Source organism: Eleginops maclovinus, chromosome 2 (genome assembly GCF_036324505.1).
Source record: "Eleginops maclovinus isolate JMC-PN-2008 ecotype Puerto Natales chromosome 2, JC_Emac_rtc_rv5, whole genome shotgun sequence".
NCBI classification, from domain to species: domain Eukaryota; kingdom Metazoa; phylum Chordata; class Actinopteri; order Perciformes; family Eleginopidae; genus Eleginops; species Eleginops maclovinus.
The window spans coordinates 27,954,879-27,973,207 of NC_086350.1; the positions used below are offsets into that span (position 1 = coordinate 27,954,879).

Here is an 18,329-nt window from a genome sequence, read left to right on the forward strand (position 1 = left end):
TGTTGCTGATGAGATCTTAAATTTCCACCTTGCTTTGGCAGTACCGGTAATTTAGTGAAAATTGCAATGGGACTCGTGTCTCATGGGTCATTGTGTTTTGGATGAGTCAAAAACTATAACTTTGTGTCAGAAACAAATGAACCCCAATGCCAGGTTTTTAACTGATCCCCATAGGATGGGTCCCCGGCGCATACCTCCCTCCAGAGCCCACGGGGAGGGCAGGAGACATGTAGGTCCCGCTGTTCTGTCTCCTTTTCTCGGTTTTTAACTTGGCTTTTAACTTGGGTTTTAATTTGGATTTTAATCTGGATTTAATTTTTTTGTTTAGCTTGTATTTTAGTTATTTTTAGAACGTTTTTAATATTTCTTTATCCCGGAGAGCCAGTGCACTCCAGCTTTCCCTGATCTATCCTACACAGAAACTATGTGGTTAAACACATATGGACATCTAGTGTATGTATATACATATTCAATATATCATGTATATTTTGTGGGGAACAGTATTTCGAACACACTAATGGAAAGACTTTGACTTGATAAATTGTCAAACAGCAGTTGTTCATTTAACTCTGCAGAACTGTAAGTGTCTTACAACATTTTGCCATGAAGATGAACTAACGTGATTTTCTTTCTTTTCAGGAGTGAAAACTGAAGACAATATCTGACAGGACTGGAATAACTCGTAGCAGCATCACAACAACTAACGCTGGGGACAGAGACATCAAGCATTATTACACAGAGACATTTAAGATTTATGTTTAGAATATCTACTTTAATCTAGTAAATATTGGCTGTAAAATGCACACGGACACTGTAACTAATGGCTTTTACTCAATCTATTTTCCAATAATAACCTCCTCCTGCTGAACTAAAGGGTCAACCTGCAATCTCACCTATTATTGACCTACCACCAGACTACACATCACTAGCAAGCCAAACAGTCACCTTGCACTTGCAGTAAAGTTAGCCATTAGCGTAGTGAGCCTAGTAAACCAAGATGGCTGACCCATACCAAAACAACGTATACCACCAAGGAGGAGGTGACAGCTATGGAAGTTACGTTGAAGGTGGAGGCCATGATGGCTATGGTTACCAGGCGGACTACCCTACCCAGGAAGAGGATGCTGCGAGCGATGCAACAGAAGGACATGATGAAGAGGATCAGATGTACGAAGGAGAATATCAAGGGATACCCCATCCTGACGAGGTGAAGGCTGCACAGAGAGCAGCGCGGTGAGCACAGCACGTGGTTCTGACTGTTGTGAGAATGTGCAACATTAGCAGAATGATTCCAAGCAGGTCCTTCTATTTAAAATTAGGCCTAGCATACTTAATAAGTAAAGATAGCTGACCATTACAGAAGCAACATGGAGGCGGTGACAGCTACTGCAGTTCATTTAACTCCGTCCTAATACCCCCACTTTCGGGAAACACGAGTAAAGAAGTTACTACTTTAGCCATATACTGTGGGCATAACAACGTTTATCAGAGGTATAAAATGAGGACTTTCTAAGAGGTCAAAACACACATTCAGGGGGTGAGAGGTTTGCAAACATCTAACATAGCTATTAATTTGAGTATAGAAGCATTGCTACTAGCTACTGTCTGAAATGAATATATTATTTTGATCGCTTTCTGTGTGAAGACATATTTAAAAGACAAAATGTGATTCCTAAAATGATTAATAAAACAACTTGATAGAACAGCAATAACTAAAGCAAAGCAACAATACACATGACAGTAATAAAAGTTGTATTATCACTGTCATTTTAACCATGACTTGGCTTTGCACAATGGATAGAAATGTAACGTTTACCATTATTACATTCTATATTTGTTTGTCATTGTGATCAAACGCAAACAGCTCAAAGTATAACTCGGTATTGTTTGCTCTTGGTTGTATGTGTAAGTGTATTTCCTACAGTAGATGACGGTCGGCATGCCGCCGTGAGACCAGGCTGGAAGTAGCAGACAGGAGTTACAAAACGGAAGTGAAGCATGCTATTGCTTTGGAATGTAGCAGCAGCAAAACATATAACCTGAAAGAAAGGCCCACCAAAAAAGAAAAATCAGTAAAGTCTGTTTAAGTCGACACTATCTTAATAATATTGAGAGCGCCTTCCTCGCTTTGAGACAGCACGATGTAGATCTAAAGCCAGATTCGTTGCTCTACCCGAAGTCTTAAGAAAGATCTATTCCACCACAGCACAGAGACTCTGTTATTTAGGGTTATTCTTTGTATAGAAGCAGCAGGAGACCAGCATCTCCTGTGTTCTGCTTGGAATAATTACCAAAAACCCATTTCAAACATATCCCTTTAAGGGTTTGAAATCCCTTGTCCAAACACACATCTTCATTCCTCTTTAAGACTTCTCCTTTGTTCTCTTTCTGTGTCCCAGGGCTAAGACTCGAGCCGCTGGCAGTGAGGTCTCTGAACTGGAAGAGTTATCTGAACAGTACGAGGACATCATGGAGGACTGTGGCCACGGGAAGTTCCAGTGGACGCTCTTCGTCGTACTGGGCCTGGCTCTGATGGCTGATGGAGTCGAGTGCTTTGTGGTAGCGTTCGTTCTACCTTCTGCAGAGAAGGACCTGTGTCTCTCCAATGCAGAGAAAGGGATGTTGGGTAAGGGCTGCCATGCTTTACTACTGCTAACAGTGTGGCTTCTGAGTGGGAAGTGTTTCAGTCCGTGCTGCACTGTGGTTATAAAGAGTTTCTCTGTGAAGGAATCTTGAAGAATTCATCAGCCAAGTTCAATGCTTTAAACCAGACATGATCAGGCAGATCCAGAGTTTGGAGGACATTTACCAGAGAGGGATTCTACCCAACTGGTTTAATATGCATTACCCAGGGTTTATTGCTCTTAATTCAAAATCGGTTCTCAGCTTTTTTCCAACTGTGTATGATACTTTCTCACATCTTGGCTTTAAAACCATAACTGCAGCAATGTTTAATCTAACATGACCATAGCTGTAGGCCTTTTTATGTTATATCCTATCAAAGAACATCATGGAGAGTACTTTTTATTTTATTTTTATCAATTGACCGGACAAAACCAGCTCTTATTGTTGCTACTGTTCATGCAAAGTAAACACTTTCCCAATATTTAACAGGGACCATCACACATTTGGTGTAACGCTCACCCAACTCAAAATACAAAATACGGTGGACTATGGGTAGAAAGCAAAGTTATACATACATACTGTACCTGTATGAATACACATTTTATGGTTCTCTTTGTGCAATCAAAGTTCATCTTTGAAGAATACCTGAACACCTCCTGAAAATATGTTCTTCCTGACCTTTAGTGGTTTAACGTCTCCTCTGCAGCCATGGGCCATTAAACTGTGTTGTCCCTTTAGAGCGGGGCTGCAGGTACAACAGAGAACACCTAACCACAACCAGCCACACAAACACTGGCTCTCAGCCTGCGGTTCAGTTCAGCATCAGAATCAGTCTGATTGTAATGGATTTGACTGGTTTTTCGTTGCTCTCAAACATAGACATATAACACAACTAAAAACTAGAACAACACCATGACTGTAGGACACAGTAGGAGAAGAGTGCAAGAGGTGATGGAAAGAATATAGGATTATTCAGGTCAAAGGTTGATATTGTGAAATGAGTATTATATTTGTGAAGATACACCTTGGCTGTGATTTAAGTAATGGTTAGGATTGAAGGTGTATGATGTTTTTGTAGGTTGCACACATGCACATGCGTCGGGTGGGAATGTTGAGGTTGTGCAGTTTCTGAATTGAAGTGGTAAAGAGGGTGCTTGATGTTTGAGGGTTATTACCTTACACTATATATAAAGGTGATTACACAGGTGAACGCTGTTAGCTGCAGAAAGAAATTGTTCCTGTGTCTGTTAGTTTGTGGGGGAGAGCACACACCCCTCGGGACATTTTTATGTTTAGGTAAAGTAACGTAATAATGAATTACATTCTCAGTCCTGTAATTGAAAATAGCTTCACTATTTTCCTCTGTTCATTTAGATACATGGAAACAACACGTTATTTTCAAATCCAATCAGTAGGCGGTGAAGGCACAACAGTTCAGTGTAGTTATTATTGCATTTGTTTATTATTAAGCGTCAAAGTGCATTACATTTAGCTGACAGGTTTATCTGAAGCAATTTTTAACAAGTGCAGCCCTAAAGAAACAAACTAAAAAAAACAATGAAACTGATCACTGATCTTTATTTTAATGACAAAGCTGAGCAGTCTGAAGGAAGGGGTGCCGGCTTTCTGCGGTCTTGTATCAATGTGTGCATTATCATAATCAAACATTATTTCAAACTGGATATAATTAAAATGATGTGTACATTGGATTGTTTTTTGATAAAATGAGATTGATGGCATTAACACACTGGTAGCTAAGAGTGCATGGTTTCCTTAATCTCAGTTAATCCTCAAATGACTGCTGCAGTAATTAGCTAATGGGCAGTGAGGATGCAGGGTGGAGTGTGTGCTATAAATCTGTGTGTTCTGCCAACTGTAGCTGTTTGAAGGTTCTGTGATGTTTAGGGTGTGAGTCACGAATAAACAGTGTTTCTGTGGGGTCTTTAAGTTGAGCAAGTGAGGGTCCAAGAGAGGAAGCCAGTTAAGAGGAGACAACAGGATACAGGGGAAGGTGTGGGGGAAAGGTAGGAAGGAGAGATGAAATGTCAAGGGATAAAAAGTAGTGGAGAGGGGTTCAGAGAAGGGAAGAAGAAAGTGCTCTGGCAGTTCCTCTTCTTTGTGACTATCATCGGCATTATACCCGAACCTCCCCCAAACCCCCTGAAACAACCAGACTCAGCAGCAGAAGATCAGAGAAACAAAATCACTCCTGCTCACCCCTGCTCACCCCCCCCCCCCCCCCCCCCCCAGTTTGATCCTGCGCTGTGTTTTCAACAACACTGTGAGTCAGCATGCAGCCGAAGTGATCAATACTTTTTGTCCTGACCTTGGGGGAGCTGCACAGCGTTCCCTATATACCAGGGCAGAGCTTGAAAGTAAATATCAGTCTGTTCCTCACAGCTGTACCCTGCTAGAGCTGGTTCAAGGGTTTGTATTTTGAAGGTTTTTATGTGTTTCATGCAGTTTGTGTAAATGGATTTTACAATTTCAAGTCTCCTATCATGCTATATTTGAACAATAAACTGTAGGGCCATATCTATACAAAACATGTCTGTGAAGCGTTTTGCTCAAAATACCAAACATTGTGGCATGCCTCATCCCCCTCTATTTCAGCCCTGTTCCTGAAGTGCTGATTCTGTGACTGTAGCTTTAAATGAACTAGCTGCTGCTGGCCACGCCCCCTTTGGAACTGCTGCTGGCCACGCCCCTTTGGAGCGTCTGATCTCTCCTCTGAAGAGAGTTTTGTACCGGGAGAAACTCAGCTAAACGCTGCCGTGATTAAACGCCATATTATGTTCCAAACCACATCCAGCATTATTTCTGAAACAGTCTGGAGCTCAAACGTTTCTCTCTCGGTTTACCACAAGGACAGGACCTTTATATTACATATAGTCTCTCCAGTACAGCGTTAGCTCTGAGTGTTAGCGCTGCTTGCTAATGTAAACACAGACCATAATACTTACAAAACAGAGTGGTTTCAGCTCGCCGACCGTATATTGGGGACGATAGGTTGGGACGTGTCACGTGGGTGGGACGTTGCCTGGAGTTCAATGTAAAGCCAGCCGATATTTTCATTATGACATCACAAGGACAGCAAATCTGGATCAGCTTGTTTGTACCCCCGTTTTTAGAGATGTGGGTCAGGAGGAAAAGAGAGAGGGTTGTATTTTCTGACACTTTGCGAGTCTCCCTACACAACGGGGACACATATTTAAAAGACATTAAAAAGTGCCTTTTGCATAATAGGGGACCTTTAAGACCCAATATGATGAGTCACACAGTCAGCTGTTCCCTGTTGCACAGCCATCTGCACACTGAGGTGTAATGTTACATGCATGCTGGTCTCTGGCAGCAGGGAGGGGGATATTCTTGGCTGGAGCAGAAGCAAGCTGTTCCTCAAGGTCTGGGAATGTTAAGGCAGAAAGTGTGCTGACATCACACAGGTGATATGTTCTACCGCAAGACCTCTGTGAATGTTAGTTAACCTGACATTTGGAAACAAAATGAGGATAAAAAAAGGCGAGTACAGGATTGCGATTGAGTAAACAAAAAATCCGGTTTTATCGTCTTTCCTCACCACTATCACTTAACCTCTCTGAGAAAAGACATTATTTGAGGGAAAGATGTGAAGGATAATTTATGAGGACTTGGGATGAGACAACTGCAGTGCTTTGAGAATCCAACTGCACTTACACTATCCGATATAATCATGATGCGTCAGTGGATCTTATTGATGTGCATCTGCTGTGGGGAAACTACAATTTCCCATACAATGGACTACAAAAAGGGCATCCAGATATGTTTGCCCTGGTCTCTTTGTTGATAAGGGCTGTATGAACTTTAACACAATTGAAAAATATATTGAAGTAAACAATGAAGCCAAATGGGTGCTCACACTCACAATCACCCTTCTGTTTTATCTAGTTATTTCAATTAAATAAAACTCTATGCAATATATGCATCACTTGCTAGGTGTACACATCGATCACTGTGCCTCACAGTTCAGAAACATGTTGAAAAAAGTTTAAGAAACCCCACAAAACTCAGTAAACATGAAATATTGACTTTTGATAATTTTACATTTTCATAATATTGATAGTTTGCCTTTATCTTTAACATCTTGTTAAACGTTCAAACATAAACACTTTGGCAAGTTAGGGAATGAGTGGGAAAATGTTCAGTAAGCACAGTTACACACATGATCCGCATTTCTCGGTCAAGTCGGTTGTTTTTAGTTAATGTTGTGTCACGGTAAATGTTGCGGCCGCAACGTATTCTGGGACAGCATTTTCTCCTTTCCTTTGTAAAGGATGGTCCAGTGTTTCCTCAGCTAAAGCAGATTATAAAGGAAGCATTGAAGCTCCTTTCCATCAGAGAATCCTAACAATTCATAACACGCTGAAACTAAACAACCTCCCTGTTAGGAACCTTCCTGACCAACATGGACAATTTCACCACAGAGGTGGAGAAGTACTCAGATCTTGTACTTGAGTAAAAGTAGAAGTACTCAGATCTTGTACTTGAGTAAAAGTAGAAGTACTCAGATCTTGTACTTGAGTAAAAGTAGAAGTAATCAGATCTGGTACTTGAGTAAAGTAGAAGTACTCAGATCTTGTACTTGAGTAAAAGTAGAAGTAAGTACCTCAAAACTGTACTTAAGTACAGTACTTGAGTAAATCTACTTAGTTGTAGATGTAATGTTCCTTATGGAAGAATAAAGTTTCCAAACTGGAGCCAGAGTCTTGATTAAAGGTGCAACAGAAGCTAGCTAAGCTAATTACCGTCTAACCAGCAGAAGTTAGCATGCAGCTGACGCTACGACAAAAACCTGTTTTCTGATATTTGTTATATGTTCATACAATTGTACTTTTCTTGTTCTCTGTGCAGGTCTGACCGTCTTCCTGAGCATGATGGTGGGAGCGTTCCTGTGGGGGGGCCTGGCAGACAAAGTGGGCCGGCGGCGCTGTCTAATCGTGGCGTTAGCTATAAACTGTGTCTTTGCCTTCCTGTCTTCGTTCGCCCAGGGATACGGCTTCTTCCTCTTCTTCAGGGTGCTGTCGGGCGTTGGGTAATACTCACAAACACACACTCACTCTTTCTCTTTTTGAGGTGAACGTTTTACATTTCCACTTCCAACAGGTTTGAATGCACTGCAGTAAAGTCTGTCCCTGAAATACTGAGTGGTGATGTTACATCACTGGCCGATACAGTGTTGGCGTTCCCCCTTTGGATGTTGCTCATAAAAAGGAGCAACAACATTCTACTGGTATATTTGCCATTTAACAAAAAGGTTGACTTGGTTTTAGTGATCAGTCTTAACAGAAAGATATTAGAGGAAGAAAAATGTCTACTTCAGGTATTCCCAGAGTTTTTAACCATGTTTAAATTCATAAGTGGATGGAGTTTGCAATCGATGTACTCCATTATGAAATCAATCAGGTGTCTAAGAAAGAGCTCTTTGTATATCTTTACAATACATACTTAATATGTAAAGTGTTTAGAAGTGTATGCTTATTGTTATCTTAACAACCACACTGTATTGTGTGAAGTTTTAATTAGAAAATAAAGATAATTAATCATTCTAATTCAAAAGACATCATGAAAGAATAGTATCTATCCAGAGACACTATATTTAAACCCAACTGTCTCTGTTGTTGAAACACTGTCCCCTTAAAATACTGAGTAGATCTTAAGAGAGGGCTGTGGGCAGGGTTTTAAATCCATCAAGGTATTAGCTTCCCCCAAAGCAACCAAAACCTATACTTCTGCATGGGTAACAATTTATCCCTAAATAAGTTCAATATTTTGAGTCCCTGACATGGGAAAACCAGCATAAAAGCATATGATTTGTGACGTCAACTCAAAGCTTTCATAAAGAGGCACTGAGTACATTACCTGGGTGTCCTAAATGTAGACACGCTTTCTTTTTTCTATCCCTTCACACAGATACTGTGAGCAGAACGCATTCAGCTTAAAGGATGTCCTGGTGTTGAGTCCTGTTTGCTCAACCAGAGCCCCAGATGTGTCACATTTGCTATGGCAACATTGTTTTTTACTCAACTTGTCTTTCAAAGGGTTTATATTTTAAAAATCAACCTCCACGCCATGCATATGCAGAGTGTGGTTAGGCTTTTATTGCAGTGACACAGCAGAGTGTTCTAACTCAGACTCTCTGTAGTCTACAGGGACACTCAGGCTGAGAAATGAGGTCACATCCTGAGCCCAGCAGAGGATGTGATGCAGAACAGCACGCAGTTTGCAGCAACACTGCTCGCCTTATCAGTAGATATCATGTGTCCTGCAAACCGGCTCTGCTACACACATCTGCCCCTACATGTAATCACATCAATGCTTTTCAGTGAGGGTTTCTGGCATGTTATTCGAGCAAATTCCACACTAGAGATCTCTTATTTCCTCCTGGAGAAGAAAGGACTTAATATACATCCATGAGGTTACAGGCAGGTCGGAAGGCACGCCAACACTCAGGCAATTCAGGTGGAGAAGTCTGATAGCGCCTGGTGGACAGTTAGGGAATGATAGGTTTCAAAGGATGGCTGAAGAGGAAGGAGAGGCAGAATGTGACCACTAAATAATCTTCACTTTGCTCTCTGAGAATCTGTGTGCTACAACATGACTTTTCTTGTAATGTTTGAAATAGGATAGCTGTCCTGTCATTGCAACATTTGAAGAAGTGGACATTCTTTACATACAAATGTTGATGTTGTTTATAGCTCAGTGGTCAGCTAATACATCTGAAAGCATTAGTTGTAATTCATTTTCTTTGTCTGTCATTATTCCTCTGTTCTCTCAGTATTGGTGGCACAGTGCCCATTGTGTACTCGTACTTCTCCGAGTTCCTCCAGATGGATAAGAGAGGGGAGCATCTGTCCTGGTTGTGTATGTTCTGGATGATTGGTGGCATCTATGCTTCCTTCACTGCCTGGGGAATCATCCCCAGATACGGTAAGATCTAAAAGAGCTTAGTTAAGTCAGATCAATACTTTCCTATCCAGCAGCATTAAATGGCTGCTGGATAGGAAAGCAGCTTATTGCAGCTTCTTAATCCTGGAGTTAAACCTTTTACAGAAGGAGGTGTTCACTGATTTTTTTCTCAATGTTAAATGGACAACATTCAGTATCTCTTGCAACATGCATTGACCTGAACATTCTCAGGATGCAGAACGGCTGAGAAATCATTTAGTCAATGTGTCTGAGGTATACAGTATAGTTATTAACTATGTAAAGTTAGGAGAAATTGAGGAAAGAAAAAGGAATACAGACAATGGATGATTTCTGTAATCTCAAACGACACATAGTGTCTGTATGCTATACTTGAACTTTGCCATGGCTGCTGACTGGGCGCCAAGCCCCCAATAAGTGCTCCGGACTCTGTGGAAAATATTCATAGTGGCCAAACCAAGGTACTACAACTTCCTGTCAGTCTGTGACGTCACCCGGCACAGAAATACTTTTTCCCATTGACTTAAATTGGGAAAGAGACGTCTGTAAATAGCTGGATAATGTTTTTCAGTATGTTTTAGACATTTTGCTTTCGAGAATCTCAGGCCATTTTGTCTTCATGCGCCAATGAGCAGCTCTCATAGGGAGGTCCGCCTCCAATGCTGGATCCAGTTCTTATTATACATCCATGCTGGGTGCACATGACAGTACATCCTGCCCTTGGCATTGGCATTCCCTTTGAACATAAAGCTCTCCAGTCATGACCACCTGGCAGTTTGGACATCTTGGGAAAAGTGTCCCTCAGGGAAACATGTCGATGGACATGCTTAAGTTATGGTCATCTTGTTTTGTGGGAGTTTAAATTCCGATTTGTTTCTGGCATCTTTAGAATTCATCAGTGCATTGTAGTGACCTCACACTGCTTCCTCCCTAGCTCTATGCTGTATTTGTTAATTAGGAATAACAATGGACATTTTGTTTGTTGTTTTCTTTTTACTCTTTTACTCTTTACTAATTATTGTGATTGTCCACAGCATTAAGAATCAAACTAATACTGGTGAGGTCCAAACTACAGTGTCGAAGTATATGCAGATCATTTTGGATAAAAGGTTAATCAAAAAATTCAACATATAAGGTAATCTAATGAGTGTGTGTGTGTGTGTGTGTGTGTGTGTGTGTGTGTGTGTGTGTGTGTGTGTGTGTGTGTGTGTGTGTGTGTGTGTGTGTGTGTGTGTATGTGAATGAAGGCTGGGGGTTCAGTATGGGCACAGAGTTCCAGTTCCACAGCTGGAGGGTGTTTGTCCTGGTGGCAGCTCTTCCTGCTATCTCCTCTCTGGTCGGTCTCACCTTCATGCCTGAGAGCCCCCGTTTCCTGCTTGAGGTGAGACTGCACACACACTACTCTAACACAGGAACAGGAACACACCGCTGTGATGTTGAACCAAGAATGTATTACACTTGTATAATTGATTGTTGTTATGGGTTAGAGCAGGGGTGCCCAAATACTTCCCGATGGAAGGCCAAAATTGAACGTGAGGGGAGGGCCGAGGGCCAAAATGATAATTTTGCAGTACATTAAGTGTGCAGTAAATATATGAGTGCAGTACATTACGTGTGTAAGTTAAGCATACGTGTGCAAAATAAACACTATATCACAAAGTCATTTTGAAAAATGAATTGCACTGTTTATTGTGCTTCACATTTAGGTCAATAACATTTCATAACATCAATCTGGCTTCTTTAAATTAAAAAAATAACTGAAGCACTATGAAATATTTGTGGACAGGTGTGGAACATTACCAGTCCTTGGGCCTACCATACTCCCAGGTGACACAATGGGGGCCTAGGGCAGGCCTACATATTCTGCCTGTAGTAGTCCAATCAGTGGGAAACATGAAGCCTGTTCTTGGTTTTTAAAAGCCTCTCAATATCAGGTTCAAGCTGACTAGCTGACAAAGTGAGAATGTCATGTAGGTGAGAGTCAGATAAAGCATTCCTCAGTTTGGACTTGTTAAGATTCATAAGGCTGAAAGCCTGCTCACAGAAATAAGTACTTCCAAAGAGGGATAACATAACCTGGGCATGTTTGCGGATCTTGCCATATCTGTGTGCGGGAATAGACCTGTAAAAATCTTGTAAGGAAAGCTCTCTGAACCTGCTATGGAGGTCTGAATCAGACTGAAGTTCCAAAAGTTCCATTTGAAGCTCCTCACTGACTGCATCCACATTCACAGAAAAGCGTTGCGCAAACAGCTCAAATGCTGTTGTATTTCCACGAAAATCTTCAAAGCGATGGTCGAACTCCACCTCAAGATTGTTGAGAATGTCGAGGTATTTTGGTGTGTCTTCCTCCATCAACCCAACTTCTCTGAGGCTGGGGAAATGTGCCAAATTTCCTGAAAATACAGACACAAAGACAAAAGCAGCAATGTAAGATGCAAGGTTGTTCATGAAATGAAATGAAATACCAATCATCAATCAAATGGTGGGCAGGGGATATATTTTGTTTTGTTTATGGCTGCAGTAGACTATGAAAAGCAATACAACTACTGTTTTGGATTTAATGCCTGGTTTAGTGGTTTTAAAGAGAACATCTATTTTCCACCAACACAAAGTATACATGCATCACAAACAATATATCTATCCATGATCTAGCATGGTTGTGACAACAAGCGTAATACATTGTTTTATGTTCAATAAAATATTAAAGTTAGATCTCACCTGTTGAAAGATGTCTGCTAAGCTACTGGAGCTTTTGCTTGAAGGCTCTAACATGGTCATACATCTGAGTGATTATCTGGTCTCTCCCTTGAAGCTGAAGATTGAGGATATTCAGCAGCTCTGTGATGTCCACAAGAAAAGCCAGGTCTGCAAGCCAGTGACTGTCCGTGGGCACTTGGATGTTGTTCGTCTTCGTGGCTTGAAACACCCTGATTTCCTTGCGCAGCTCAAAGAAACGCCGCAAAACTTTCCCACGGCTCAACCACCGCACCTCCTGATGGTACAATACATCACCATACTGGGCATCCATCTCATCAAGCAGAGCTTTGAATTGACGGTGTGAGAGGGCCTTTGAGCGAATATTGTTGACAGTGGCGACGACATCCTGCATTACGTTTTTCAAGCCCATGTTTTTAGCGCACAGGTACTCCTGATGCAAAATACAATGGTACTTTAAAATCGAGCCACCAAACTCGGAGACCTTGTCCGACACAAGTGCAGTTAGCCCTGCTCGCTTACCGACCATGGCGGGGGCTCCATCAGTCGTGATGCCAGATAGGGTTTCCCACTTCAAACCGTTCTTGTCCAGAACTCGCTCCACTGCCATAAAAATATCCACACCTTTTGTTGTCCCTTTCAATGTTTCAAGGCCCGCTAGTTCTTGACACACTTCAAAGTCCTCATTGACGCCTCGCAAAAACACCAGCAACTGTGCTGAGTCGGACACGTCGGTGCTTTCATCGCACGCAATGGAGAAGGCAGAAAAGTGACTTGCTCTTTGGGCTATCTGACCTCGAACGTCTTCGGCCATGTCCTCAACGCGGCGGGTGACAGTGTTCCGTGACAGGCTAATTTGAGAAAATACACGCATCTGATTTGGACACACATCTTGGGCAGCAATTGTCAAACACTCCTTGACGAAATCACCCGCTGCAAAAGCTCTCCCACTTCTCACGATTGCATTGCTAATGCGATAACTAGCCCGAGTGGCATTTTCTTGTGCAGTCGATGGCTGAAGTAGAGTTCGCTGCTGGGTGGTTAGCTTTGTTAGCAAGCCTGCTAACTTGACCTTGCGATGTTCTCCAGTGTACTTTGCGAACTCAGCCGCATGCTTAGTTAGATAGTGACGGCGAATGTTGTATTCCTTTGAAACAGCGACCCTCTGCTTACATACACTGCATTGGAATCTACCTCGGTAAAAAAAATAGTCCTGTTCCCAAGTTTTTTAAAATGTTCGTTTGTCCGTGTGCCACAGCCTACTACGCTCTATCCTTGAATCCTCTCACTCACTGGTCTTGGGCGTTATCGGATAGCTAGGAGCTGACTGGAGCTCAACAGCGCCATCCTATGGCATTATTAGAGCATAGGTGTGAAACCGATGGCCCGCGGGCCATATCCGGCCTGCAAAATCATTTTATGTGGCCCGTGAGAGTTTTCAAAGAATATAATACGTTTATTTTACGGCTACACGCCGCTTTACAGCAGCTCGTTGCCCATAAACTACATGTCCCACAGTTCATCTCGTTTTGTGACATGTGCACTGAAGAGACTTCAGTCACTTTCGAGTGAGGCAGTGAGTGACAGAGCATAGTTACAGCGGCACAGCGACACCAAACACGGAGCAAAGTCTGCTTCAGCAACCGAGACAAGAAACACCGGAACCAGAACCGACAGTCGGTTGCTTCCACACAGGCCCGTCGCGTTCAGGTAGGCATGGTAGGCAATTGCCTAGGGCCCCCGAGTAGGAGGAGGCCCCCCAAAGACGACAGGTTAAGATTTTTTTTTTTTTTTTTTTTTTTTTTTTTCAAAATTCAAAGAAAAGTCTGATACAAATGCAACATGAATCAAACAACATGCATACCAATAAGACAGGTCATGTATTCAACAGCAATGACGATTTTAAATAGCTTCATAATAATAAGCAGTCATCTGTATATGAAGGGCTCTGCTGCGACTGCGAGGGCAGCAACAGCGCCTCCCTAGAGCATGCGATGTCCGAAAAGCGCAACGACACATTGTAGTCGAAATACCCCAGCTCGAGGGGGCCCCCCTTTCCCATGCATTAGCGCGACAGCGTCAAGTGCAAGTGAAAAGTGAAAAATTAAAATGAAGCGAAATTATCTCTCCGGCAATCAAAAAAAGAAGAAGAAAAGGGAAGAGGAGCAGAAAAGAAAACAAGACACCGGTAAGTAGAATATACACAATCAACATGAAAATTGTGCCAGGCAGGGTATACCATATTTTGCTAGAGTAGCGAGGTTGTAACGACGACTAGCTAGGAACCAGTGGTTTGGCATGCTAGCATGCTAACCAAACTTAAACTGCTACCTTTGACTTCACTATAAGTTCATAACGTTATCAGCTGGCCAAATTGATCAACGATTAATTCCTCTTAATATCCTAAATAAACTTCACATATGTTTTCAGTCGTTAGAGCCTTGAGACAACCAGTGAAATAGTTATTCCTGTAGTAGCTAGCTATTTAATAGGAGATTAACATGGGAGTTTACAATAATTTTGCTAGAATACCATTGGGTTGATTTACTTACTTTATTTACATTTTAACGGTTAACATCCCGGCGCAGATCAGCCACATGAAGAAAACAGCCACTTTAGTGTCAATTAATCCTTTTCTAAACCTATTCTGCTGTTTGTTGTTGTTGGTCTCCATGATAGCTGTAAATACCACTGGACCACCGTTAAAAACTGTACCGATAGCTTTGAGCTTTTTCTATGGGACACAGACAGTACACAGACACACACAGACACACCACGGGTGCGGGGATGGCGCTGTTGCCACTCACAGAATTGATTTCAGGAAAACAGCTCGTCTTAGTGACTGTATTTCTGTTTTCAAACCAGTGAAAACGGGATTATTGTAAGATTTTATTATTATTATTTTTTTTTTTACTTTTTTTTGGTGAAGCAGTGCTTCACCTGTAGTCGTATAGAAACCGCCACTAAACCGCCTAGTAGGAACTGTGTGTAATGCTTTTAATATCTATTTCACCACAATTATCAGACTGTAAAATGATAGGATTTCAAAAGCATTTGAAAAATAACCAAGCTCATACAGTACTTATTCTTTCTCCAAGGGGCATTGCTGAAATTTCTTCATCCCGCTCTACCAAGTGTTGTCTCTGGTGCTACTGAAGGTAACGTTCTTTTCTACCTATTATTAGTGCCTTCTATCAACACACTTGATGTTATCAAAATGACTTTACATTTTTCTAATTCAAGTCATAGTTGTGTGTATTCATTCCACTTGCCCACAGAGTCTTCTGGACATTTCAAATATGTGGGACATTCACTAATGTTAATGAATAACTGAGTTGTTGAGATCAATGCATGCAAAATGTGCAATATAAATAAAAAGAATATTATTTATGTATTTATTTATTTTTGCACCAGGGCCATCAACATCGTCTTCGTCACATGTTTATGAGGAGGAGCAAGTGGAAGACAACATTGCGGCGTCCACACCACTTCCCAGCAGTGGTTCAACAGAAGGTGCATTAAGCCGCACAATTTCAACTTATCACCTATCATAGTGACCCAAAGTTATAGCAGCATGTGCTGTGAAAGTGTATTAAAATGACCATTTGCTATAAAGCGTTACACAAGTAGATCACCATACCTTAAGCATTTAGTTGTCGTACTTCACACATGAAACTGTGCCATGAATTAATTTGTAATTACATATTTTTCAGCAGTGCCATCAACTCCATCACGACTTGAGGAGGAGCAAGTGGAAGCATCCACACCACTTCCCAGCAGTGGTTCAACAGAAGGTGCATTAAGCCGCACAATTTCAACTTATCACCTAACACCCATGTGCTATGAAAGTGTATTAAAATGACCCTTTCTTTTTAAAGCATTATACAAGTAGATCACCATTCCCTAGTTGCTGTACTTACCACATGGCAATTGTGCTATAAATTAATTTGCAACTATATGTTTTCAACAGTGCCATCAACTCCATCTCCACTTCATGAGGAGGACAAAGAGGAAGATGACATTGACATGGCAGAGACCACCCCACCATCCAGAACTGGGGTACCTGTAGGTATTGCAAGCACCACATTAAGTGATGACCCAGGATGTTGGCCCAGTGTCCTAACAAGCAGTATGCGCTGTGAAATAGTCAAAAAAGGACCTGTGCAAATCATGGACATTGAATTCCCGCAAAACTTAGACAATCCTCCTCGAAGATTCACCAAGGACAGTTACAAAAGAACCATGAAAAATGGTGAGAATATACATCGATCGTGGCTGGTGTATTCCATCCACACAGATGGAGTGTTCTGTTTCCCTTGTACTGTTTTCGGGAAGCGTGAGCGTGACAATGCCTTAACGACCTGTGGCTACGGTGGATGGAAGAACCTTTCCTATCGCCTAAAAAAACACGAGTGCACAAAGGTGCACTGTGACAATGTGAAAAAGTGGCACGACCTTCAGAGGAGACTGCAAACCAGTACACTGATTGATCAAAGACAGATGGAGTTGATGCAACTTGAAGTTGAACACTGGAAAGGCGTGATTCGGAGAGTGATTGCCATAGTTTCCCATCTGGCAGAACGCAACCAGGCTTTGAGAGGAACTACCAGTACCGTGTATGATCGCCACAATGGGAATTTTCTGGCTCAAGTGGAACTCCTAGCACAGTTTGATCCGGTAATGAATGAACACATCAGACGAATACAATGCAAAGAGACAAAGGTGCATTACCTGAGTGGAGTCATTCAGAACGAAATCATTCAGCTGGTCGGAGACAAAATCCTACAGGAGATTGCAAGAAGAGTGCACAAAGCAAAATACTTCTCCGTGATCATGGATTGCACTCCTGACATCAGCCACAAGGAACAACTTTCTGTTGTTCTCAGGATTGTCAACTGTGAAACACCTGTTTCTATTGCTGAGCATTTTTTGGGATTTGTACATGTTGAAGACACAACTGGTAAAGGGCTCAGTGAAATCCTGCTTGACCAGTTGGAGAAGCACAACCTCAGCATTTCAGATTGCCGTGGGCAGTCATACGACAATGGCAGCAATATGATGGGCCACAAACAGGGTGTGCAGGCAAGAATTTTAGAGCTGAACAACAAGGCGCTATGCATCCCATGCAGCAGTCACACACTAAATCTGGTTGTGTCAGATGCTGCCAAGTCTTCAGTGTTGTCCATGTCTTTTTTTGGTATGCTGCAACGACTGTACAACCTTTTCAGTTCCTCTGTGCACCGCTGGGCAATTTTGAAGCAGCATGTGAAGCAGCTCACCCTTAAGCCACTTTCAGGGACGAGATGGGTGTTCTGAACTAATGTTGATGGCTACTAAAATAACGAAGGGAGACGTCCGTTCATTTCAGATGTTTACTAAAATAAAGAACTTAACATATTTACAGCGAGTGGTTGGCTTGAATTGTCAGCATCCTTAACAACATAAAACAATGGCCGCTGTACGACCTACAACACTGCGTATGTGACGTAACACGCACAATGTCCCATGGGTAATGAAGTCCATTTCAAGTCCATTTCCTAAGTATATCCCAACTTAAATGACCTAAAGTCCCTTTTTAATCTAATCCCATATCTGAAACATGAACTGTTATTCTTAACACTTACTTATAAATTGACTAACTTATTAAATGTTGCTTTTAACTATTCCTTTTAAATCATCTGTTCTAAATAAATTCTCTTCCTAACAAATAAATTCACAACATCCTCCCCCCCATAAACTACTGTTTATACTATTTCCAACGGATACAGAAGCTGGATGGGCCTCCGCAGAACAGTCCCTGTGCTAGTGCGAACTGCACATGACCTCACAAGGCCATCACGACCAGGAAACAGCTCTTCGATCTTCCCCAGCTTCCAGCTCTGCCTTGGGGCGTTGTCTTCTCCGATGAGCGCAACATCGCCAACCTTCAGCGAAGAAGGCTGTGGGGTGTCACAGCGACGGGCCGACTTCAGATCCAACAGATATTCCTTCTGCCAGCGGTTCCAGAAGTTGGTCACGAGTCGTTG

General features: G+C 42.0%; 1 protein-coding gene across 1 annotated transcript in view; it reads left to right on the top strand.

Annotated features, from left to right (window-relative positions):
• The window catches only part of LOC134880600 (synaptic vesicle glycoprotein 2B-like), a 56,929-nt gene that overhangs the window by 13,418 nt on the left and 25,182 nt on the right, over window positions 1-18,329 (top strand). Inside the window, exons 2-6 of the mRNA XM_063907594.1 lie at window positions 640-1,233; window positions 2,400-2,626; window positions 7,513-7,693; window positions 9,437-9,588; window positions 10,833-10,966. Coding sequence (XP_063763664.1) covers window positions 998-1,233; window positions 2,400-2,626; window positions 7,513-7,693; window positions 9,437-9,588; window positions 10,833-10,966 — 930 coding nt within the window. The 5' untranslated portion in view covers window positions 640-997. The remainder of the gene's footprint in view (window positions 1-639; window positions 1,234-2,399; window positions 2,627-7,512; window positions 7,694-9,436; window positions 9,589-10,832; window positions 10,967-18,329) is intronic.